Source organism: Labrus mixtus, chromosome 24 (assembly GCF_963584025.1).
Source record: "Labrus mixtus chromosome 24, fLabMix1.1, whole genome shotgun sequence".
Lineage (NCBI taxonomy): Eukaryota > Metazoa > Chordata > Actinopteri > Labriformes > Labridae > Labrus > Labrus mixtus.
Genome location: NC_083635.1, coordinates 13,958,285 through 13,978,284, shown reverse-complemented (window position 1 = coordinate 13,978,284; position 20,000 = coordinate 13,958,285). Strand labels below are relative to the sequence as shown.

Sequence of the window (20,000 nt, the reverse complement as noted above, 5' to 3'; positions counted from 1 at the left end):
ACCTGTGTGTGTTGTTACCTGTGTGTGTTACCTGTGTGTATTGTTACCTGTGTGTGTTACATGTGTGTATTGTTACCTGTGTGTCTTGTTACCTGTGTGTGTTGTTACCTGTGTGTGTGTTACCTGTGTGTGTTGTTACCTGTGTGTATTGTTACCTGTGTGTATTGTTACCTGTGTGTGTGTTACCTGTGTGTGTTGTTACCTGTGTGTGTTGTTACCTGTGTGTGTTACCTGTGTATGTTGTTACCTGTGTGTGTTACCTGTGTGTGTTACCTGTGAGTGTTGTTACCTGTGTGTATTGTTACCTGTGTGTGTTGTTACCTGTGTGTGTTGTTACCTGTGTGTGTGTTACCTGTGTGTGTTGTTACCTGTGTGTATTGTTACCTGTGTGTGTTGTTACCTGTGTGTGTTACCTGTGAGTGTGTTACCTGTGTGTGTTGTTACCTGTGTGTATTGTTACCTGTGTGTGTGTTGTTAACTGTGTGTGTGTTACCTGTGTGTGTTGTTACCTGTGTGTGTTGTTACCTGTGTGTGTGTTACTTGTGTGTGTTGTTACCTGTGTGTGTTACCTGTGTGTATTGTTACCTGTGTGTGTGTTACCTGTGTGTTGTTACCTGTGTGTTGTTACCTGTGTGTGTTACCTGTGAGTGTGTTACCTGTGTGTGTGTGTGTGTGTGTGTGTGTGTGTGTGTTACCTGTGTGTGTTGTTACTTGTGTGTGTTACCTGTGAGTGTGTTACCTGTGTGTGTTGTTACCTGTGTGTGTTGTTATCTGTGTGTATTGTTACCTGTGTGTGTTGTTACCTGTGTGTGTGTTGTTACCTGTGTGTGTTACCTGTGTATATTGTTACCTGTGTGTGTTGTTACCTGTGTGTATTGTTACCTGTGTGTGTTGTTACCTGTGTGTATTGTTACTTGTGTGTGTTGTTACCTGTGTGTTACCTGTGTGTATTGTTACCTGTGTGTGTGTTACCTGTGTGTTGTTACCTGTGTGTGTGTGTGTGTGTGTGTGTGTTACCTGTGTGTGTTGTTACCTGTGTGTATTGTTACCTGTGTGTGTTACCTGTGTGTATTGTTACCTGTGTGTGAGTTACCTGTGTGTGTTACCTGTGTGTGTTACCTGTGTGTTGTTACCTGTGTGTATTGTTACCTGTGTGTGTTACCTGTGTGTGTTGTTACCTGTGTGTATTGTTACCTGTGTGTGTTACCTGTGTGTATTGTTACCTGTGTGTGTGTTACCTGTGTGTGTTGTTACCTGTGTGTTGTTACCTGTGTGTGTTGTTACCTGTGTGTGTTACCTGTGTGTGTTGTTACCTGTGTGTGTTGTTACCTGTGTGTTACCTGTGTGTTGTTACCTGTGTGTTGTTACCTGTGTGTGTTACCTGTGTGTGTTACCTGTGTGTGTTGTTACCTGTGTGTGTTACCTGTGAGTGTGTTACCTGTGTGTGTTGTTACCTGTGTGTGTTGTTACCTGTGTGTATTGTTACCTGTGTGTTTTGTTACCTGTGTGTGTTACCTGTGTGTATTGTTACCTGTGTGTGTTGTTACCTGTGTGTATTGTTACCTGTGTGTGTTGTTACCTGTGTGTATTGTTACCTGTGTGTGTTGTTACCTGTGTGTGTTACCTGTGTGTATTGTTACCTGTGTGTGTGTTACCTGTGTGGTGTTACCTGTGTGTTGTTACCTGTGTGTGTTACCTGTGAGTGTGTTACCTGTGTGTATTGTTTCCTGTGTGGGTTACCTGTGTGTATTGTTACCTGTGTGTGTGTGTGTGTTACCTGTGTGTGTTGTTACCTGTGTGTTGTTACCTGTGTCTGTTGTTACCTGTGTGTGTTACCTGTGTGTGTTGTTACCTGTGTGTGTTACCTGTGTGTATTGTTACCTGTGTGTGTGTTACCTGTGTGTTGTTACCTGTGTGTGTGTGTGTGTGTGTGTGTGTTACCTGTGTGTGTTGTTACCTGTGTGTATTGTTACCTGTGTGTGTTACCTGTGTGTATTGTTACCTGTGTGTGAGTTACCTGTGTGTGTTACCTGTGTGTGTTACCTGTGTGTTGTTACCTGTGTGTATTGTTACCTGTGTGTGTTACCTGTGTGTGTTGTTACCTGTGTGTATTGTTACCTGTGTGTGTTACCTGTGTGTATTGTTACCTGTGTGTGTGTTACCTGTGTGTGTTGTTACCTGTGTGTTGTTACCTGTGTGTGTTGTTACCTGTGTGTGTTACCTGTGTGTGTTGTTACCTGTGTGTGTTGTTACCTGTGTGTTACCTGTGTGTTGTTACCTGTGTGTTGTTACCTGTGTGTGTTACCTGTGTGTGTTACCTGTGTGTGTTGTTACCTGTGTGTGTTACCTGTGAGTGTGTTACCTGTGTGTGTTGTTACCTGTGTGTGTTGTTACCTGTGTGTATTGTTACCTGTGTGTTTTGTTACCTGTGTGTGTTACCTGTGTGTATTGTTACCTGTGTGTGTTGTTACCTGTGTGTATTGTTACCTGTGTGTGTTGTTACCTGTGTGTATTGTTACCTGTGTGTGTTGTTACCTGTGTGTGTTACCTGTGTGTATTGTTACCTGTGTGTGTGTTACCTGTGTGGTGTTACCTGTGTGTTGTTACCTGTGTGTGTTACCTGTGAGTGTGTTACCTGTGTGTATTGTTTCCTGTGTGGGTTACCTGTGTGTATTGTTACCTGTGTGTGTGTGTGTTACCTGTGTGTGTTGTTACCTGTGTGTTGTTACCTGTGTCTGTTGTTACCTGTGTGTGTTACCTGTGTGTGTTGTTACCTGTGTGTGTTACCTGTGTGTATTGTTACCTGTGTGTGTGTTACCTGTGTGTGTTGTTACCTGTGTGTGTTACCTGTGTGTGTTGTTACCTGTGTGTGTTGTTACCTGTGTGTGTTGTTACCTGTGTGTGTTACCTGTGAGTGTGTTACCTGTGTGTGTTGTTACCTGTGTCTGTGTGTTACCTGTGTGTGTTGTTACCTGTGTGTGTTACCTGTGTGTGTTACCTGTGAGTGTTGTTACCTGTGTGTATTGTTACCTGTGTGTGTTGTTACCTGTGTGTGTGTTGTTACCTGTGTGTGTGTTACCTGTGTGTATTGTTACCTGTGTGTGTTGTTACCTGTGTGTATTGTTACCTGTGTGTGTTGTTACCTGTGTGTGTTTTACTTGTGTGTGTTGTTACCTGTGTGTGTTACCTGTGAGTGTGTTACCTGTGTGTGTTGTTACCTGTGTGTGTTGTTATCTGTGTGTGTTACCTGTGTGTGTTACCTGTGAGTGTTGTTACCTGTGTGTATTGTTACCTGTGTGTGTTGTTACCTGTGTGTGTGTTTTTACCTGTCTGTGTGTTACCTGTGTGTATTGTTACCTGTGTGTGTTGTTACCTGTGTGTGTTACTTGTGTGTGTTGTTACCTGTGTGTGTTACCTGTGTGTATTGTTACCTGTGTGTGTGTTACCTGTGTGTGTTACCTGTGAGTGTGTTACCTGTGTGTGTGTGTGTGTGTGTGTGTTACCTGTGTGTGTTACCTGTGTGTGTTGTTACCTGTGTGTGTTACCTGTGAGTGTGTTACCTGTGTGTGTTGTTACCTGTGTGTGTGTGTTACCTGTGTGTGTTACCTGTGTGTGTTGTTACCTGTGTGTGTTACCTGTGTGTGTTACCTGTGAGTGTTGTTACCGGTGTGTATTGTTACCGGTGTGTATTGTTACCTGTGTGTGTTGTTACCTGTGTGTGTGTTGTTACCTGTGTGTGTGTTACCTGTGTGTGTGTTACCTGTGTGTGTTGTTACCTGTGTGTATTGTTACCTGTGTGTGTGTTACTTGTGTGTGTTGTTACCTGTGTGTTACCTGTGAGTGTGTTACCTGTGTGTGTTGTTACCTGTGTGTGTTCTATCTGTGTGTGTTACCTGTGTGTGTTACCTGTGAGTGTTGTTACCTGTGTGTATTGTTACCTGTGTGTGTTGTCACCTCTGTGTGTGTTGTTACCTGTGTGTGTGTTACCTGTGTGTATTGTTACCTGTGTGTGTTGTTACCTGTGTGTGTTGTTACCTGTGTGTGTGTTACTTGTGTGTGTTGTTACCTGTGTGTGTTACCTGTGTGTATTGTTACCTGTGTGTGTGTTACCTGTGAGTGTGTTACCTGTGTGTGTGTGTGTGTGTGTGTGTTACCTGTGTGTGTTGTTACCTGTGTGTGTTACCTGTGTGTGTTGTTACCTGTGTGTGTTACCTGTGAGTGTGTTACCTGTGTGTGTTGTTACCTGTGTGTGTTGTTACCTGTGTGTATTGTTACCTGTGTGTGTTGTTACCTGTGTGTGTGTTGTTACCTGTGTGTGTTACCTGTGTGTATTGTTACCTGTGTGTGTTGTTACCTGTGTGTATTGTTACCTGTGTGTGTTGTTACCTGTGTGTTTTGTTACTTGTGTGTGTTGTTACCTGTGTGTGTTACCTGTGTGTATTGTTACCTGTGTGTGTGTTACCTGTGTGTTGTTACCTGTGTGTGTTACCTGTGAGTGTGTTACCTGTGTGTGTTGTTACCTGTGTGTGTGTGTGTTACCTGTGTGTGTTGTTACCTGTGTGTGTTACCTGTGTGTGTTGTTACCTGTGTGTATTGTTACCTGTGTGTATTCTTACCTGTGTGTGAGTTACCTGTGTGTGTTACCTGTGTGTGTTACCTGTGAGTGTTGTTACCTGTGTGTATTGTTACCTGTGTGTGTTGTTACCTGTGTGTGTGTTGTTACCTGTGTGTGTGTTACCTGTGTGTATTGTTGCCTGTGTGTGTTGTTACCTGTGTGTATTGTTACCTGTGTGTATTGTTACCTGTGTGTGTTGTTACCTGTGTGTGTTACTTGTGTGTGTTGTTACCTGTGTGTGTTACCTGTGTGTATTGTTACCTGTGTGTGTGTTACCTGTGTGTGTTACCTGTGAGTGTGTTACCTGTGTGTGTGTGTGTGTGTGTGTGTGTGTTACCTGTGTGTGTTACCTGTGTGTGTTGTTACCTGTGTGTGTTACCTGTGAGTGTGTTACCTGTGTGTGTTGTTACCTGTGTGTGTGTGTTACCTGTGTGTGTTACCTGTGTGTGTTACCTGTGTGTGTTGTTACCTGTGTGTGTTACCTGTGTGTGTTACCTGTGAGTGTTGTTACCGGTGTGTATTGTTACCGGTGTGTATTGTTACCTGTGTGTGTTGTTACCTGTGTGTGTGTTGTTACCTGTGTGTGTGTTACCTGTGTGTGTGTTACCTGTGTGTGTTGTTACCTGTGTGTATTGTTACCTGTGTGTGTGTTACTTGTGTGTGTTGTTACCTGTGTGTTACCTGTGAGTGTGTTACCTGTGTGTGTTGTTACCTGTGTGTGTTCTATCTGTGTGTGTTACCTGTGTGTGTTACCTGTGAGTGTTGTTACCTGTGTGTATTGTTACCTGTGTGTGTTGTCACCTCTGTGTGTGTTGTTACCTGTGTGTGTGTTACCTGTGTGTATTGTTACCTGTGTGTGTTGTTACCTGTGTGTGTTGTTACCTGTGTGTGTGTTACTTGTGTGTGTTGTTACCTGTGTGTGTTACCTGTGTGTATTGTTACCTGTGTGTGTGTTACCTGTGAGTGTGTTACCTGTGTGTGTGTGTGTGTGTGTGTGTTACCTGTGTGTGTTGTTACCTGTGTGTGTTACCTGTGTGTGTTGTTACCTGTGTGTGTTACCTGTGAGTGTGTTACCTGTGTGTGTTGTTACCTGTGTGTGTTGTTACCTGTGTGTATTGTTACCTGTGTGTGTTGTTACCTGTGTGTGTGTTGTTACCTGTGTGTGTTACCTGTGTGTATTGTTACCTGTGTGTGTTGTTACCTGTGTGTATTGTTACCTGTGTGTGTTGTTACCTGTGTGTTTTGTTACTTGTGTGTGTTGTTACCTGTGTGTGTTACCTGTGTGTATTGTTACCTGTGTGTGTGTTACCTGTGTGTTGTTACCTGTGTGTGTTACCTGTGAGTGTGTTACCTGTGTGTGTTGTTACCTGTGTGTGTGTGTGTTACCTGTGTGTGTTGTTACCTGTGTGTGTTACCTGTGTGTGTTGTTACCTGTGTGTATTGTTACCTGTGTGTATTCTTACCTGTGTGTGAGTTACCTGTGTGTGTTACCTGTGTGTGTTACCTGTGAGTGTTGTTACCTGTGTGTATTGTTACCTGTGTGTGTTGTTACCTGTGTGTGTGTTGTTACCTGTGTGTGTGTTACCTGTGTGTATTGTTGCCTGTGTGTGTTGTTACCTGTGTGTATTGTTACCTGTGTGTGTTGTTACCTGTGTGTGTGTTACTTGTGTGTGTTGTTACCTGTGTGTGTTACCTGTGTGTGTTGTTACCTGTGTGTGTTGTTATCTGTGTGTGTTACCTGTGTGTGTTACCTGTGTGTGTTGTTACCTGTGTGTATTGTTACCTGTGTGTGTTGTTATCTGTGTGTATTGTTACCTGTGTGTGTTGTTACCTGTGTGTATTGTTACCTGTGTGTGTTACCTGTGTGTGTTGTTACCTGTGTGTATTGTTACCTGTGTGTGAGTTACCTGTGTGTTGTTACCTGTGTGTATTGTTACCTGTGTGTGTTGTTACCTGTGTGTATTGTTACCTGTGTGTTGTTACCTGTGTGTATTGTTACCTGTGTGTGAGTTACCTGTGTGTGAGTTACCTGTGTGTATTGTTACCTGTGTGTGAGTTACCTGTATGTATTGTTACCTGTGTGCAGAACTCGAGCACTGGATGGTGAGTTTTGTGCTTCCTCGTCTGTCGGTCAGTCAGGAAGCAGCCCTGACACATGTGGACATTTAGACACTTCATACAACGATACCTGAACACACACACACACACACACACACACACACACACACAGCTGATTAAAAACAGCTGATTGTTTCATGAAGATGTGATTGGTTAAATGTAAGAATCATTCTGATAGGTTGACGGTTGCTTACCTGAGGCCAGTGATAGGTTGGGTCTTGCAGGTGTGGCAACGGACAGTGTGTCTGACATTTTGAGTAACATACAGGCGATAAAGAGTGGGTAACCATAGCAACAGGCGAGGCTCACTTTGCAGCCATGACAACAGGTGATCTTCACCTGCAGTAGGACTCAACACCTGTAAAACACACACAGAGTCAGTGCGTCACCATGACAACGATCAATCACCTGCTTCTGATGGTTTCTCACCCTGTTAAAACACGACCTCACCGCCGCCTCCACGCTGCCGAAAACTCCTTCCTCCTGCACTGCCGCAGGGACCTGATACACAAACATGAATCAGAGACAGCGAGGGAGGGGGGCATGCTGGGATATGTAGTCTGTCTGTGTTGTACCTGACTGAGGTCCTGCAGTAATGACCGGAGTCCAGCCCTGCTGACAGATCCTGAACTTTTCTCAGCAACACTCACCAGAGCTGCCAAACACAGGAAGTTTTATTTTGAAGATTCGTTCAAAATAAAACTTCTATTGAAGTCAGGCTGCAACCACTGAGCACCCCCCCCAACAGACAGACAGGTGGGCGGACAGACAGACAGACAGACAGACAGACAGGTGGGCAGGCAGACAGACAGACAGACAGACAGACAGACAGGTGGGCAGGCAGACAGAGAGACAGACAGACATTTGGGCAGGCAGACAGAGAGACAGACAGACAGACAGACAGACAGGTGGGCAGGCAGACAGAGAGACAGACAGACAGACAGACAGACAGGTGGGCAGGCAGACAGAGAGACAGACAGACAGACAGACAGGTGGGCAGGCAGACAGACAGACAGACAGGTGGGCAGGGAGACAGACAGACAGACACACACACACACAGACACACAGACAGACAGGCACACAGACACACAGACAGACAGACAGGTCCTCACCTCTGTATTTGTTGTTCAGTGTATCAGCTGACAGAGCGATCAGAGCAGTTTGGAGAGACGCAGCTGAAACATCCTGACCTCTACACACACACACATTAATATTCACACACAATTACAAGTAATTAGTGATCCAACGTGTTACCACATGTGTTGCTGTATATTATAATGAGATCATATTTTCACTGTTACACACCCGGAGCGCTCGCATAGCGTGAACATCACGCTGCACATCTCCTCTGTAGCCTCCACGCTCACATCACCTCCAAGTTGCTGTGACACACTGAGGAACATCCTGTGAAGGACTTGGGTCACTTCCTGTCTGTTCATCCTCGCAGTTAGCTGAACGTTAACTCCGCCCACTGATTGAAAGGCGGCGGTAACATGACGAATGTAAACAACATCCACTGAAAACATACAAACACACATTATGTACACAGTAAGTGATTGTGTGTAGTGTAATGTAGTATTATAATGAGTAGTATGGGGGGGGGGGGGGGGTTTGAGGGGGTTTCTGTACTCACAGTGACAGAGTTTCTGCAGAGACAGAAGCTTCAGGGAAACTCTGTAAACTGACGATCTGATTTCATTCAGACTTTCTGATAAACAAATAAACCGAAGATTAAAACAGATACAGGAAGTTAACCCCCCCTACATATGATGTGTTCAAGGATGGAAAAAATCTCCATTCTTTTAGTGTGATGTATTTAATCTGGAGGATGGAGGAGGGTGGAGGACTGGTGACCATGTGGGAGGGGGGCCAGCATCTCGTATTATCATTATATCAATGTAGACTTTACTTTATAAAATAAATCCAGTTTTACCGATTCTGCTCAGGTCCATGAAGAGACTCAGCTGAAGAAGAAAAAACATCTGATTAACTACGTCACCTTAAACTACATCACATTAACTACATCACACTAACTACATCACATTAACTACATCACACTGACTACATCACATTAACTACATCACATTAACTACATCACACTAACTACATCACATTAACTACATCACACTGACTACATCACATTAACTACATCACACTAACTACATCACATTAACTACATCACACTGACTACATCACATTAACTACATCACATTAACTACATCACACTAACTACATCACATTAACTACATCACACTGACTACATCACATTAACTACATCACACTAACTACATCACATTAACTACATCACATTAACTACATCACACTAACTCTACTAACTACATCACACTAAGTCTACTAACTACATCACACTAACTACATCACATTAACTACATCACACTAACTACTAACTACATCACACTAACTACATCACACTAACTCTACTAACTACATTACACTAAGTCTACTAACTACATCACACTAACTACATCACATTAACTACATCACACTAACTACTAACTACATCACATTAACTACATCACACTAACTCTACTAACTACATTACACTAAGTCTACTAACTACATCACACTAACTACATCACATTAACTACATCACACTAACTACATCACACTAACTCTACTAACTACATTACACTAAGTCTACTAACTACATCACACTAACTACATCACACTAACTACATCACATTAACTACATCACACTAACTACATCACACTAACTACATCACATTAACTACATCACACTAACTACATCACACTAACTCTACTAACTACATTACACTAAGTCTACTAACTACATCACACTAACTACATCACACTAACTACATCACATTAACTACATCACATTAACTACATCACACTAACTCTACTAACTACATTACACTAAGTCTACTAACTACATCACACTAACTACATCACACTAACTACATCACATTAACTACATCACACTAACTACATCACACTAATTACATCACATTAACTACATCACACTAACTCTACTAACTACATCACACTAACTACATCACATTAACTACATCACACTAACTACTAACTACATCACACTAACTCTACTAACTACATCACACTAACTACATCACACTAACTACATCACACTAACTCTACTAACTACATCACACTAACTACATCACATTAACTACATCACACTAACTACATCACATTAACTACATCACACTAACTACATCACACTAACTACATCACATTAACTACATCACACTAACTACATCACACTAACTACATCACATTAACTACATCACACTAACTACATCACATTAACTACATCACACTAACTACATCACATTAACTACATCACACTAACTCTACTAACTACATCACACTAACTACATCACATTAACTACATCACACTAACTACATCACATTAACTACATCACACTAACTACATCACACTAACTACATCACATTAACTACATCACACTAACTACATCACACTAACTACATCACATTAACTACATCACACTAACTACATCACATTAACTACATCACACTAACTACATCACACTAACTACATCACACTAACTCTACTAACTACATTACACTAAGTCTACTAACTACATCACACTAACTACATCACACTAACTCTACTAACTACATCACACTAACTACATCACATTAACTACATCACACTAACTCTACTAACTACATCACACTAACTACATCACATTAACTACATCACACTAACTACTAACTACATCACACTAACTCTACTAACTACATCACATTAACTACATCACACTAACTACTAACTACATCACACTAACTCTACTAACTACATCACACTAACTACATCACACTAACTACATCACACTAACTCTACTAACTACATCACACTAACTACATCACATTAACTACATCACACTAACTACATCACATTAACTACATCACACTAACTACATCACACTAACTACATCACATTAACTACATCACACTAACTACATCACACTAACTACATCACATTAACTACATCACACTAACTACATCACATTAACTACATCACACTAACTACATCACATTAACTACATCACATTAACTACATCACATTAACTACATCACACTAACTACATCACACTAACTACATCACATTAACTACATCACACTAACTACATCACACTAACTACATCACATTAACTACATCACACTAACTACATCACACTAACTACATCACACTAACTACATCACATTAACTACATCACACTAACTACATCACACTAACTACATCACATTAACTACATCACACTAACTACATCACATTAACTACATCACACTAACTACATCACATTAACTACATCACACTAACTACATCACATTAACTACATCACATTAACTACATCACACTGACTACATCACACTAAGTCTACTAACTACATCACACTAACTACATCACACTAACTACTAACTACATCACACTAACTACATCACACTAACTACATCACATTAACTACATCACACTAACTCTACTAACTACATCACACTAACTACATCACACTAACTACATCACATTAACTACATCACATTAACTACATCACACTAACTACATCACACTAACTACATCACATTAACTACATCACACTAACTACATCACACTAACTACATCACATTAACTACATCACATTAATTACATCACACTAACTACATCACACTAACTCACAAACTCACCTTTTTGTGGTCCGTCAGATTGTTAACAAGCTGTGTTCTAAGGCTTGTACGAGCGAAGGATGTGAAGATGTAGAAGCAGGTGAAGCAGGTGAGTGTTGTGATGTAGAAGCAGGTGAAGCAGGTGAGTGTTGTGATGTAGAAGCAGGTGAGTGTTGTGATGTAGAAGCAGGTGAAGCAGGTGAGTGTTGTGAAGCAGAAGCAGGTGAAGCAGGTGAGTGTTGTGAAGTAGAAGCAGGTGAAGCAGGTGAGTGTTGTGAAGTAGAAGCAGGTGAAGCAGGTGAGTGTTGTGAAGTAGAAGCAGGTGAAGCAGGTGAGTGTTGTGAAGTAGAAGCAGGTGAGTGTTGTGAAGTAGAAGCAGGTGAAGCAGGTGAGTGTTGTGAAGTAGAAGCAGGTGAAGCAGGTGAGTGTTGTGAAGTAGAAGCAGGTGAAGCAGGTGAGTGTTGTGATGTAGAAGCAGGAAGGCTGCTGAATTATGAATGAAGGTTTGAGCTGCGTCTCACCTGTCAGCATGCTCACCTGCTGTCTGAGAACCAATCAGCAAGCTGAGTGAAACACAGTCTCAGGTGTCTTTCAAACAGGTAAACTGTGGGTTCTCAGTATAAAGCAGCACTTGTTGTGTCTCAGATGTTGGTGTTGTGTACTTGTAGTGATTGAAGTGATTGTTGTGAGGTTGGTCTGATGACAGTGTTTGAATGCAGCCGCTGTGCAGCCTGTGGATTGTGTGTTTGTGTGTGTGTGCACTCTTTGTTTGTCTCACACTGAAGCTGATTGTGCATTTGTGGACTCTCTTTGTGTCGAGGTCGTTCGAGGACGCTGAGATAAACGCAGACACACACAGCCTGTCATCCTCCACATCATGTGACCTCGAGCGGAGCTGTCGCTTCTCATCTGAACCAAGCTAACAACTAAAGGCTAACAGCAACACACGCAACTTTGAGATGTTACCATGGTAACCAAAATGACAAGTTTACACAGATTTGCCTCTGACCTGATTCAGGTTGGGCAATCACATTGGAGATAAAAGTGTAATAAAGTTAAGCTTTCGTACCAATGTTCAATGTTTGCTAATCAGCTGTTTGATGCTAGGTTTACTGAATGAGATGCTCTCATTATGATGTCAATGATTTCAAGTGAAGTATTCATGTATTATTATTATTATTATTATAAATCATGTATGTTGTTATGTCTGTGTGCCTTTGCTGCTCCTTTAAATAAACAGGAAATATGAGTATATAACAGTAAATATACCGTCTGTATGTTAATAATATATCAAGTGAATATCTGATTTATTTAGATTCAGAGTCTGACGTTTAAACAGGAAACAAAGACACTTTCTCTACCAGGTGGACAGGCTCCTCCCAGTGGGCGGGGCTTCCCAGCTGCACTCAGCTGTATCAATCAGAGTCCACTCGCACTCGTCTCCTCGACAACCACTGAACTACAGCTGATCTGCAGGACTACTGCTGCTGGGTGAGTACACACTATACACACACTACACACAGTATACACAGTATACACACGGTATACACACACTATACACAGTATACACATGGTATACACACACTATACACACACTACACACAGTATACACACTATACACACACAGTATACACACAGTATACACACACTATACACAGTATACACACTATACACACACAGTATACACACACTATACACACACTACACACAGTATACACACTATACACACACTACACACAGTATACACAGTATACACACTATACACACACTATACACACACTATACACACACTACACACAGTATGCACACTATACACACACTATACACACTACACACAGTATACACACTATACACACACTATACACACACTACACACAGTATACACACTATACACACAGTATACACACTATACACACAGTATACACACTATACACACACTACACACAGTATACACACTATACACACACAGTATACACACAGTATACACACACTACACACTACACACAGTATACACACTATACACACACAGTATACACACTATACACAGTATACACACACTATACATAGTATACACACAGTATACACACGCTATACACAGTATACACACTATACACACACAGTATACACACACTATACACACACTACACACAGTATACACACAGTATACACACTATACACACACTATACACACACTATACACACACTACACACAGTATACACACTATACACACACTATATACACACTATACACACACTACACACAGTATACACACTATACACACACTATATACACACTATACACACACTACACACAGTATACACACTATACACACACTATACACACACTACACACAGTATACACTCACAGTATACACACACAGTACACACACAACACACACACACGTTATTTACACACACAGTATACACACACAGTACACACACAGCACACACACTGTTACTGAACTTGTGTTTGTGTCTCCGCCCGTCTGGTCGGGCGTGCAGCTGACTGGAGGTGAAAATGAAGCGCTCCCTGATTTTCGGTCTGCTGCTCAGCTCGTCTCTCTTGGCTTTGGGTTTGTTTGATTCACTTTGTCTTATTAACTGAATGACTTTATTTAGACTTTATAATCTTCTTGTAGATACCTCCTATTGTTATTGTATTTATCTTACCTATTCTGTTTAGTTTCTGTATGACCTGCTTCTCTGTCCTGCAACTCACAAATTTCCCCTTTGGGGATCAAGTCTTATCTTATACCCTATATTTATATTTACACTGTAAACGGTATATTTATACTTTATATTAACACTGTAAACTGTATATTTATACTTTATATTTACACTGTAAACTGTATATTTACACTGTAAACTGTATATTTATACTTTATATTAACACTGTAAACGGTATATTTATACTTTATATTTACACTGTAAACTGTATATTTATATTTACACTGTAAACTGTATATTTATACTTTATATTAACACTGTAAACTGTATATTTATACTTTATATTTACACTGTAAACTGTATATTTATATTTACACTGTAAACTGTATATTTATACTTTATATTTACACTGTAAACTGTATATTTATACTTTATATTAACACTGTAAACTATATATTTATATTTACACTGTAAACTATATTTATATTAACACTGTAAACTGTATATTTATACTTTATATTTACACTGTAAACTGTATATTTATACTTTATATTTACACTGTAAACTGTATATTTATATTTACACTGTAAACTGTATATTTGTACTTTATATTTACACTGTAAACTTTTGCTTTGACTTTATTTTGCTTTGTAAAGTTTCACATTATAATAATTAATTGATCTGGGTGTTGAGTTTCAGTTGTAACTGAAGATCAATAAATTTTTTTACTGTCTCTGATCAGCTAACGGCTTACACCTCACAGCTAACGGCTTACAGCTAACGGTTGACACCTCACAGCTAACGGTTGACACCTCACAGCTAACGGTTGACACCTCACAGCTAACGGCTAACAGCTAAAGGTTGACACCTCACAGCTAATGGCTTATAGCTAACGGCTTACAGCTAATGGTTGACACCTCACAGCTAATGGCTTACAGCTAACGGCTTATAGCTAACGGTTGACACCTCACAGCTAACGGCTTACAGCTAACGGTTGACACCTCACAGCTAACGGCTTACAGCTAACGGTTGACACCTCACAGCTAACGGCTTACAGCTAACGGCTGACACCTCACAGCTAACGGCTTACAGCTAACAGTTGACACCTCACAGCTAACGGCTTACAGCTAACAGTTGACACCTCACAGCTAACGGCTTACAGCTAACGGCTGACACCTCACAGCTAACGGCTTACAGCTAACGGTTGACACCTCACAGCTAACGGCTTACAGCTAACGGCTGACACCTCACAGCTAACGGCTTACAGCTAACGGCTGACACCTCACAGCTAACGGCTGACACCTCACAGCTAACAGCTAACGGTTGACACCTCACATCTAACAGCTGACACCTCACAGCTAACGGCTTACAGTTAACGGCTGACACCTCACAGCTAACGGCTGACACCTCACAGCTAACGGCTTACAGCTAATGGCTGACACCTCACAGCTAACGGCTTACAGCTAATGGCTGACACCTCACAGCTAACAGCTAACGGCTGACACCTCACAGCTAAGGGCTAACAGCTAACGGCTGATACCTCACAGCTCACAGCTAACGGCTTACAGCTAATGGCTGACACCTCACAGCTAACAGCTAACGGCTTACAGCTAACGGTTGACACCTCACAGCTAACGGCTGACACCTCACAGCTAACAGCTTACAGCTAATGGCTGACACCTCACAGCTAACGGCTTACAGCTAACGGCTGACACCTCACAGCTAACGGCTGACACCTCACAGCTAAGGGCTTACAGCTAACGGCTGACACCTGACAGCTAACAGCTAACGGCTTACAGCTAACGGTTGACACCTCACAGCTAATGGTTGACACCTCACAGCTAACGGCTTACAGCTAACGGCTTACAGCTAACGGCTGACACCTCACAGCTAACGGCTTACAGCTAACAGCTGACACCTCACAGCTAACGGCTGACACCTCACAGCTAACGGCTGACACCTGACAGCTAACAGCTAACGGCTTACAGCTAACGGTTGACACCTCACAGCTAACGGTTGACACCTCACAGCTAACGGCTTACAGCTAACGGCTGACACCTCACAGCTAACAGCTTACAGCTAACGGTTGACACCTTACAGCTAACAGCTGGTACCTCACAGCTAACAGCTGACAGCTGGTTTTATTATTTGAAGAACAAATACAAACGTTTTTTTACATGAAAAAAACCTAATTGATGAATTCAACAGCTTGTAAATGGACCTGAGCTTATAAAGCACTTTTCTAGTCTTCCGACTACTCAAAGTGCTTTTACACCACAGGTCACACCCACTCATTCACACACTGATGGTAGTGATCTCTATGTAGTATCATCCATCAGAAGTAACTAATCCCATTCACACACTGATGGTAGTGATCTCTATGTAGTATCATCAGAAATAACTAATCACATTCACACACTGATGGTAGTGATCTCTATGTAGTATCAGCCATCAGAAGTAACTAATCACATTCACACACTGATGGTAGTGATCTCTATGTAGTATCATCCATCAGAAGTAACTAATCACATTCACACACTGATGGTAGTGATCTCTATGTAGTATCATCAGAAGTAACTAATCCCATTCACACACTGATGGTAGTGATCTCTATGTAGTATCATCAGAAATAACTAATCACATTCACACACTGATGGTAGTGATCTCTATGTAGTATCATCAGAAGTAACTAATCCCATTCACACACTGATGGTAGTGATCTCTATGTAGTATCATCAGAAGTAACTAATCACATTCACACACTGATGGTAGTGATCTCTATGTAGTATCATCAGAAGTAACTAATCCCATTCACACACTGATGGTAGTGATCTCTATGTAGTATCATCAGAAGTAACTAATCACATTCACACACTGATGGTAGTGATCTCTATGTAGTATCATCAGAAGTAACTAATCACATTCACACACTGATGGTAGTGATCTCTGTGTAGTATCATCAGAGGTAACTAATCACATTCACACACTGATGGTAGTGATCTCTATGTAGTATCATCAGAAGTAACTAATCACATTCACACACTGATGGTAGTGATCTCTATGTAGTATCATCAGAAGTAACTAATCACATTCACACACTGATGGTAGTGATCTCTGTGTAGTATCATCAGAGGTAACTAATCACATTCACACACTGATGGTAGTGATCTCTGTGTAGTATCATCCATCAGAAGTAACTAATCCCATTCATACACTGCCACCAAAGCAGCGGGAGCAATTCGGGGTTAAGTGACATCAGACATGTTGCCCAGCTGGGCTTCCGGTTGAGAGGCGACGACTCTACCAACTGAGCCACAGCCGCCCTTGTCTCAGCTGCTAGCGCTTTTTCTTTTTAGCACTGTTAGCATATTACTGTCTGTGACGTCTTCTGTGTTTTTCAGCATCGGCCATCCGCTGTTACAGCTGCAAAGATTACACCGCCAGTTGTTCCAAACAACGAGACTGTAGCTATGACGATGCCTGTCTCACACTCAACGAGAGAGGTACACCTGTACACCTTCATACCTGTACACCTTCATACCTGAACACCTTCATACACCTTCATACACCTTCATACCTGTACACCTTCATACCTGTACACCTTCATACCTGAACACCTTCATACACCTTCATACACCTTCATACCTGAACACCTTCATACCTGACCACCTTCATACCTTCATACCTGCACACCTTCATACACCTTCATACCTGTACACCTTCATACCTGAACATGTTCATACCTGTACACCTTCATACCTGTACACCTTCATACCTTCATACACCTTCATACCTGAACACCTTCATACACCTTCATACCTGTACACCTTCATACCTTCATACACCTTCATACATGTACACCTTCATACCTTCATACCTGTACACCTTCATACACCTTCATACCTGAACATGTTCATACCTGTACACCTTCATACCTTCATACACCTTCATACCTGCACACCTTCATACACCTTCATACCTGTACACCTTCATACCTTCATACCTGAACACCTTCATACCTGAACACCTTCATACCTTCATACCTGCACACCTTCATACACCTTCATACCTGAACACCTTCATACCTGTACACCTTCATACCTGAACATGTTCATACCTGAACACCTTCATACACCTTCATACCTGAACACCTTCATATACCTTCATACCTGTACACCTTCATACACCTTCATACCTGTACACCTTCATACCAGACTGATAACTTGATGTTTCTATTGTGTAGGTGGGATGACTTATCGTCAGTGTCTAAAGTACTCAGACTGTGAATACAGCAGACTTGGACAGATGTTCCCCCAGGTAAAGTCAGAACACACACACACACACACACACACACACACACACACTAACTTTTTCAATCTTTTCCAGGTTTCTAGTTTCACCTTCAAGTGCTGCAACTCAGACCTGTGTAACTCCGCCCCCTCCTCTGCAGTGAGCTCTGTCATTGGTCTGCTGGCCTCAGTGGCAGTCATGTGGTGGTGCGTTCACTGACCAGTGTTGTGTTCACTGACCAGTGGTGCTAACATACATTAAATTGATCAGTAAAGCTCCATGTTAATACTCTGTCTGATCTCACTCTTTATGAAACATGAACTCTGAATATTTACTCTCACCTTTTGACCATTGATTCTCCGAGACGTTTTATAGACGAGACGATGATGATTAAAAGATTTAAAAAAGTTTAAACACTAAAAATAATGGACTCATTTTAATCAATAAATATTAAGATACATTACTTGTCTTATTTCATCTTGAATTAATTTTACAACATGTTGTCAACTGTTGCATCTTAAAGAGTCCTTTCAGAATAAAGTGTTCCAAAATGCTTCCTGTATTAATAACTGTAAACATTTTTCTGTTGTTGTTTGTAAACATTAATAAATAAAAGTGACAAAGTGTGAACAGATCATCTCTCATTTCTTATTCATCATCATTAAATAATAAAAGTTCATATTTGTAAACAGGACAGAATAGACTTTAGTACTTCCCAACAGGAGTGTCACCTCTGTTCAGCATTAGCAGACAGGTCAGGTGACTCAGTGAGGACACGCCCACACCTTAAAGAGATCAGGTGACTCAGTGCCCACACCTTAAAGAGGTCAGGTGACTCAGTGAGGACCCGCCCACACCCTTATGAGGTTTTATATATAGTGTTTTACAGTGTTTTATAAATCAAGTTTTACAGTGTTTTATATATCGTGCTTTACAGTGTATTATAAATCGTGCTTTACAGTGTTTCATAAATCGTGTTTTACAGTGTTTTATATATCGTGTTTTACAGTGTTTCATAAATCATGTTTTACAGTGTTTTATAAATCGTGTTTTACAGTGTTTTATATATCGTGTTTTACAGTGTTTTATAAATCATGTTTTACAGTGTTTCAAAATCGTGTTTTATAAATCGTGTTTTACAGTGTTTTATATATCGTGTTTTACAGTGTTTTATAAATCATGTTTTACAGTGTTTTATAAATCGTGTTTTACAGTGTTTTATAAATCATGTTTTACAGTGTTTCATAAATCATGTTTTACAGTGTTTTATATATCGTGTTTTACAGTGTATTAGTTTTAGAGTTTGTAAATACTCTTCCGGGTTTGTGACGTCACCATGTCAAGTACGGCAGCTAACAACAGGGAAATACACATGAAGTTTCAAAGTAAAAGCACAGATTAAATGAAGAAAAGCAGACATGATTATGTTTGATATGAAATTAATTATTTTAATAATCGATACTGAACTCTGATCAGTAACAGCGTTTTACTGCATAATGTGCAGCATCATAATAAATATCACTTTATATCCTGTTTTAAATAATTCATTTAACATATTTTAACATGAAGTTTCGTTGTCCTGTCTGTGCTGCTTCAACAACTCTGACCTGTATTTTTATTATTG

General features: G+C 40.9%; 2 protein-coding genes across 2 annotated transcripts in view; one reads left to right on the top strand and one right to left on the bottom strand.

The window, feature by feature from the left end:
- The window catches only part of dytn (dystrotelin), a 13,239-nt gene extending 4,903 nt beyond the window's left edge, over window positions 1-8,336 (bottom strand). Inside the window, exons 1-6 of the mRNA XM_061032436.1 lie at window positions 8,039-8,336; window positions 7,846-7,925; window positions 7,309-7,388; window positions 7,163-7,234; window positions 6,928-7,091; window positions 6,692-6,803 (exon numbers count right to left, since the gene is read on the bottom strand). Coding sequence (XP_060888419.1) covers window positions 6,692-6,803; window positions 6,928-7,091; window positions 7,163-7,234; window positions 7,309-7,388; window positions 7,846-7,925; window positions 8,039-8,271 — 741 coding nt within the window. The 5' untranslated portion in view covers window positions 8,272-8,336. The remainder of the gene's footprint in view (window positions 1-6,691; window positions 6,804-6,927; window positions 7,092-7,162; window positions 7,235-7,308; window positions 7,389-7,845; window positions 7,926-8,038) is intronic.
- Window positions 8,337-12,767: 4,431 nt separating this feature from the next.
- Window positions 12,768-19,008, top strand: LOC132959645 (CD59 molecule (CD59 blood group)). The gene is made up of 5 exons (XM_061032818.1): window positions 12,768-12,910; window positions 13,922-13,992; window positions 17,488-17,589; window positions 18,330-18,403; window positions 18,473-19,008. Exons 2-5 carry the CDS (start codon window positions 13,938-13,940, stop codon window positions 18,593-18,595), a joined length of 354 nt encoding a protein of 117 aa, XP_060888801.1. The 5' UTR covers window positions 12,768-12,910; window positions 13,922-13,937; the 3' UTR covers window positions 18,596-19,008.
- The last annotated feature ends 992 nt before the right edge of the window (window positions 19,009-20,000 follow it).

Excerpts from the sequence above, each read along its gene's own strand:
- LOC132959645 (XM_061032818.1), top strand. The coding sequence starts at position 13,938 with ATGAAGCGCTCCCTGATTTTCGGTCTGCTGCTCAGCTCGTCTCTCTTG. Across the intron at positions 13,993-17,487 it reads CTCGTCTCTCTTGGCTTTGG|CATCGGCCATCCGCTGTTAC; the intron begins GTTTGTTTGATT and ends TGTGTTTTTCAG. Across the intron at positions 17,590-18,329 it reads TCTCACACTCAACGAGAGAG|GTGGGATGACTTATCGTCAG; the intron begins GTACACCTGTAC and ends TCTATTGTGTAG.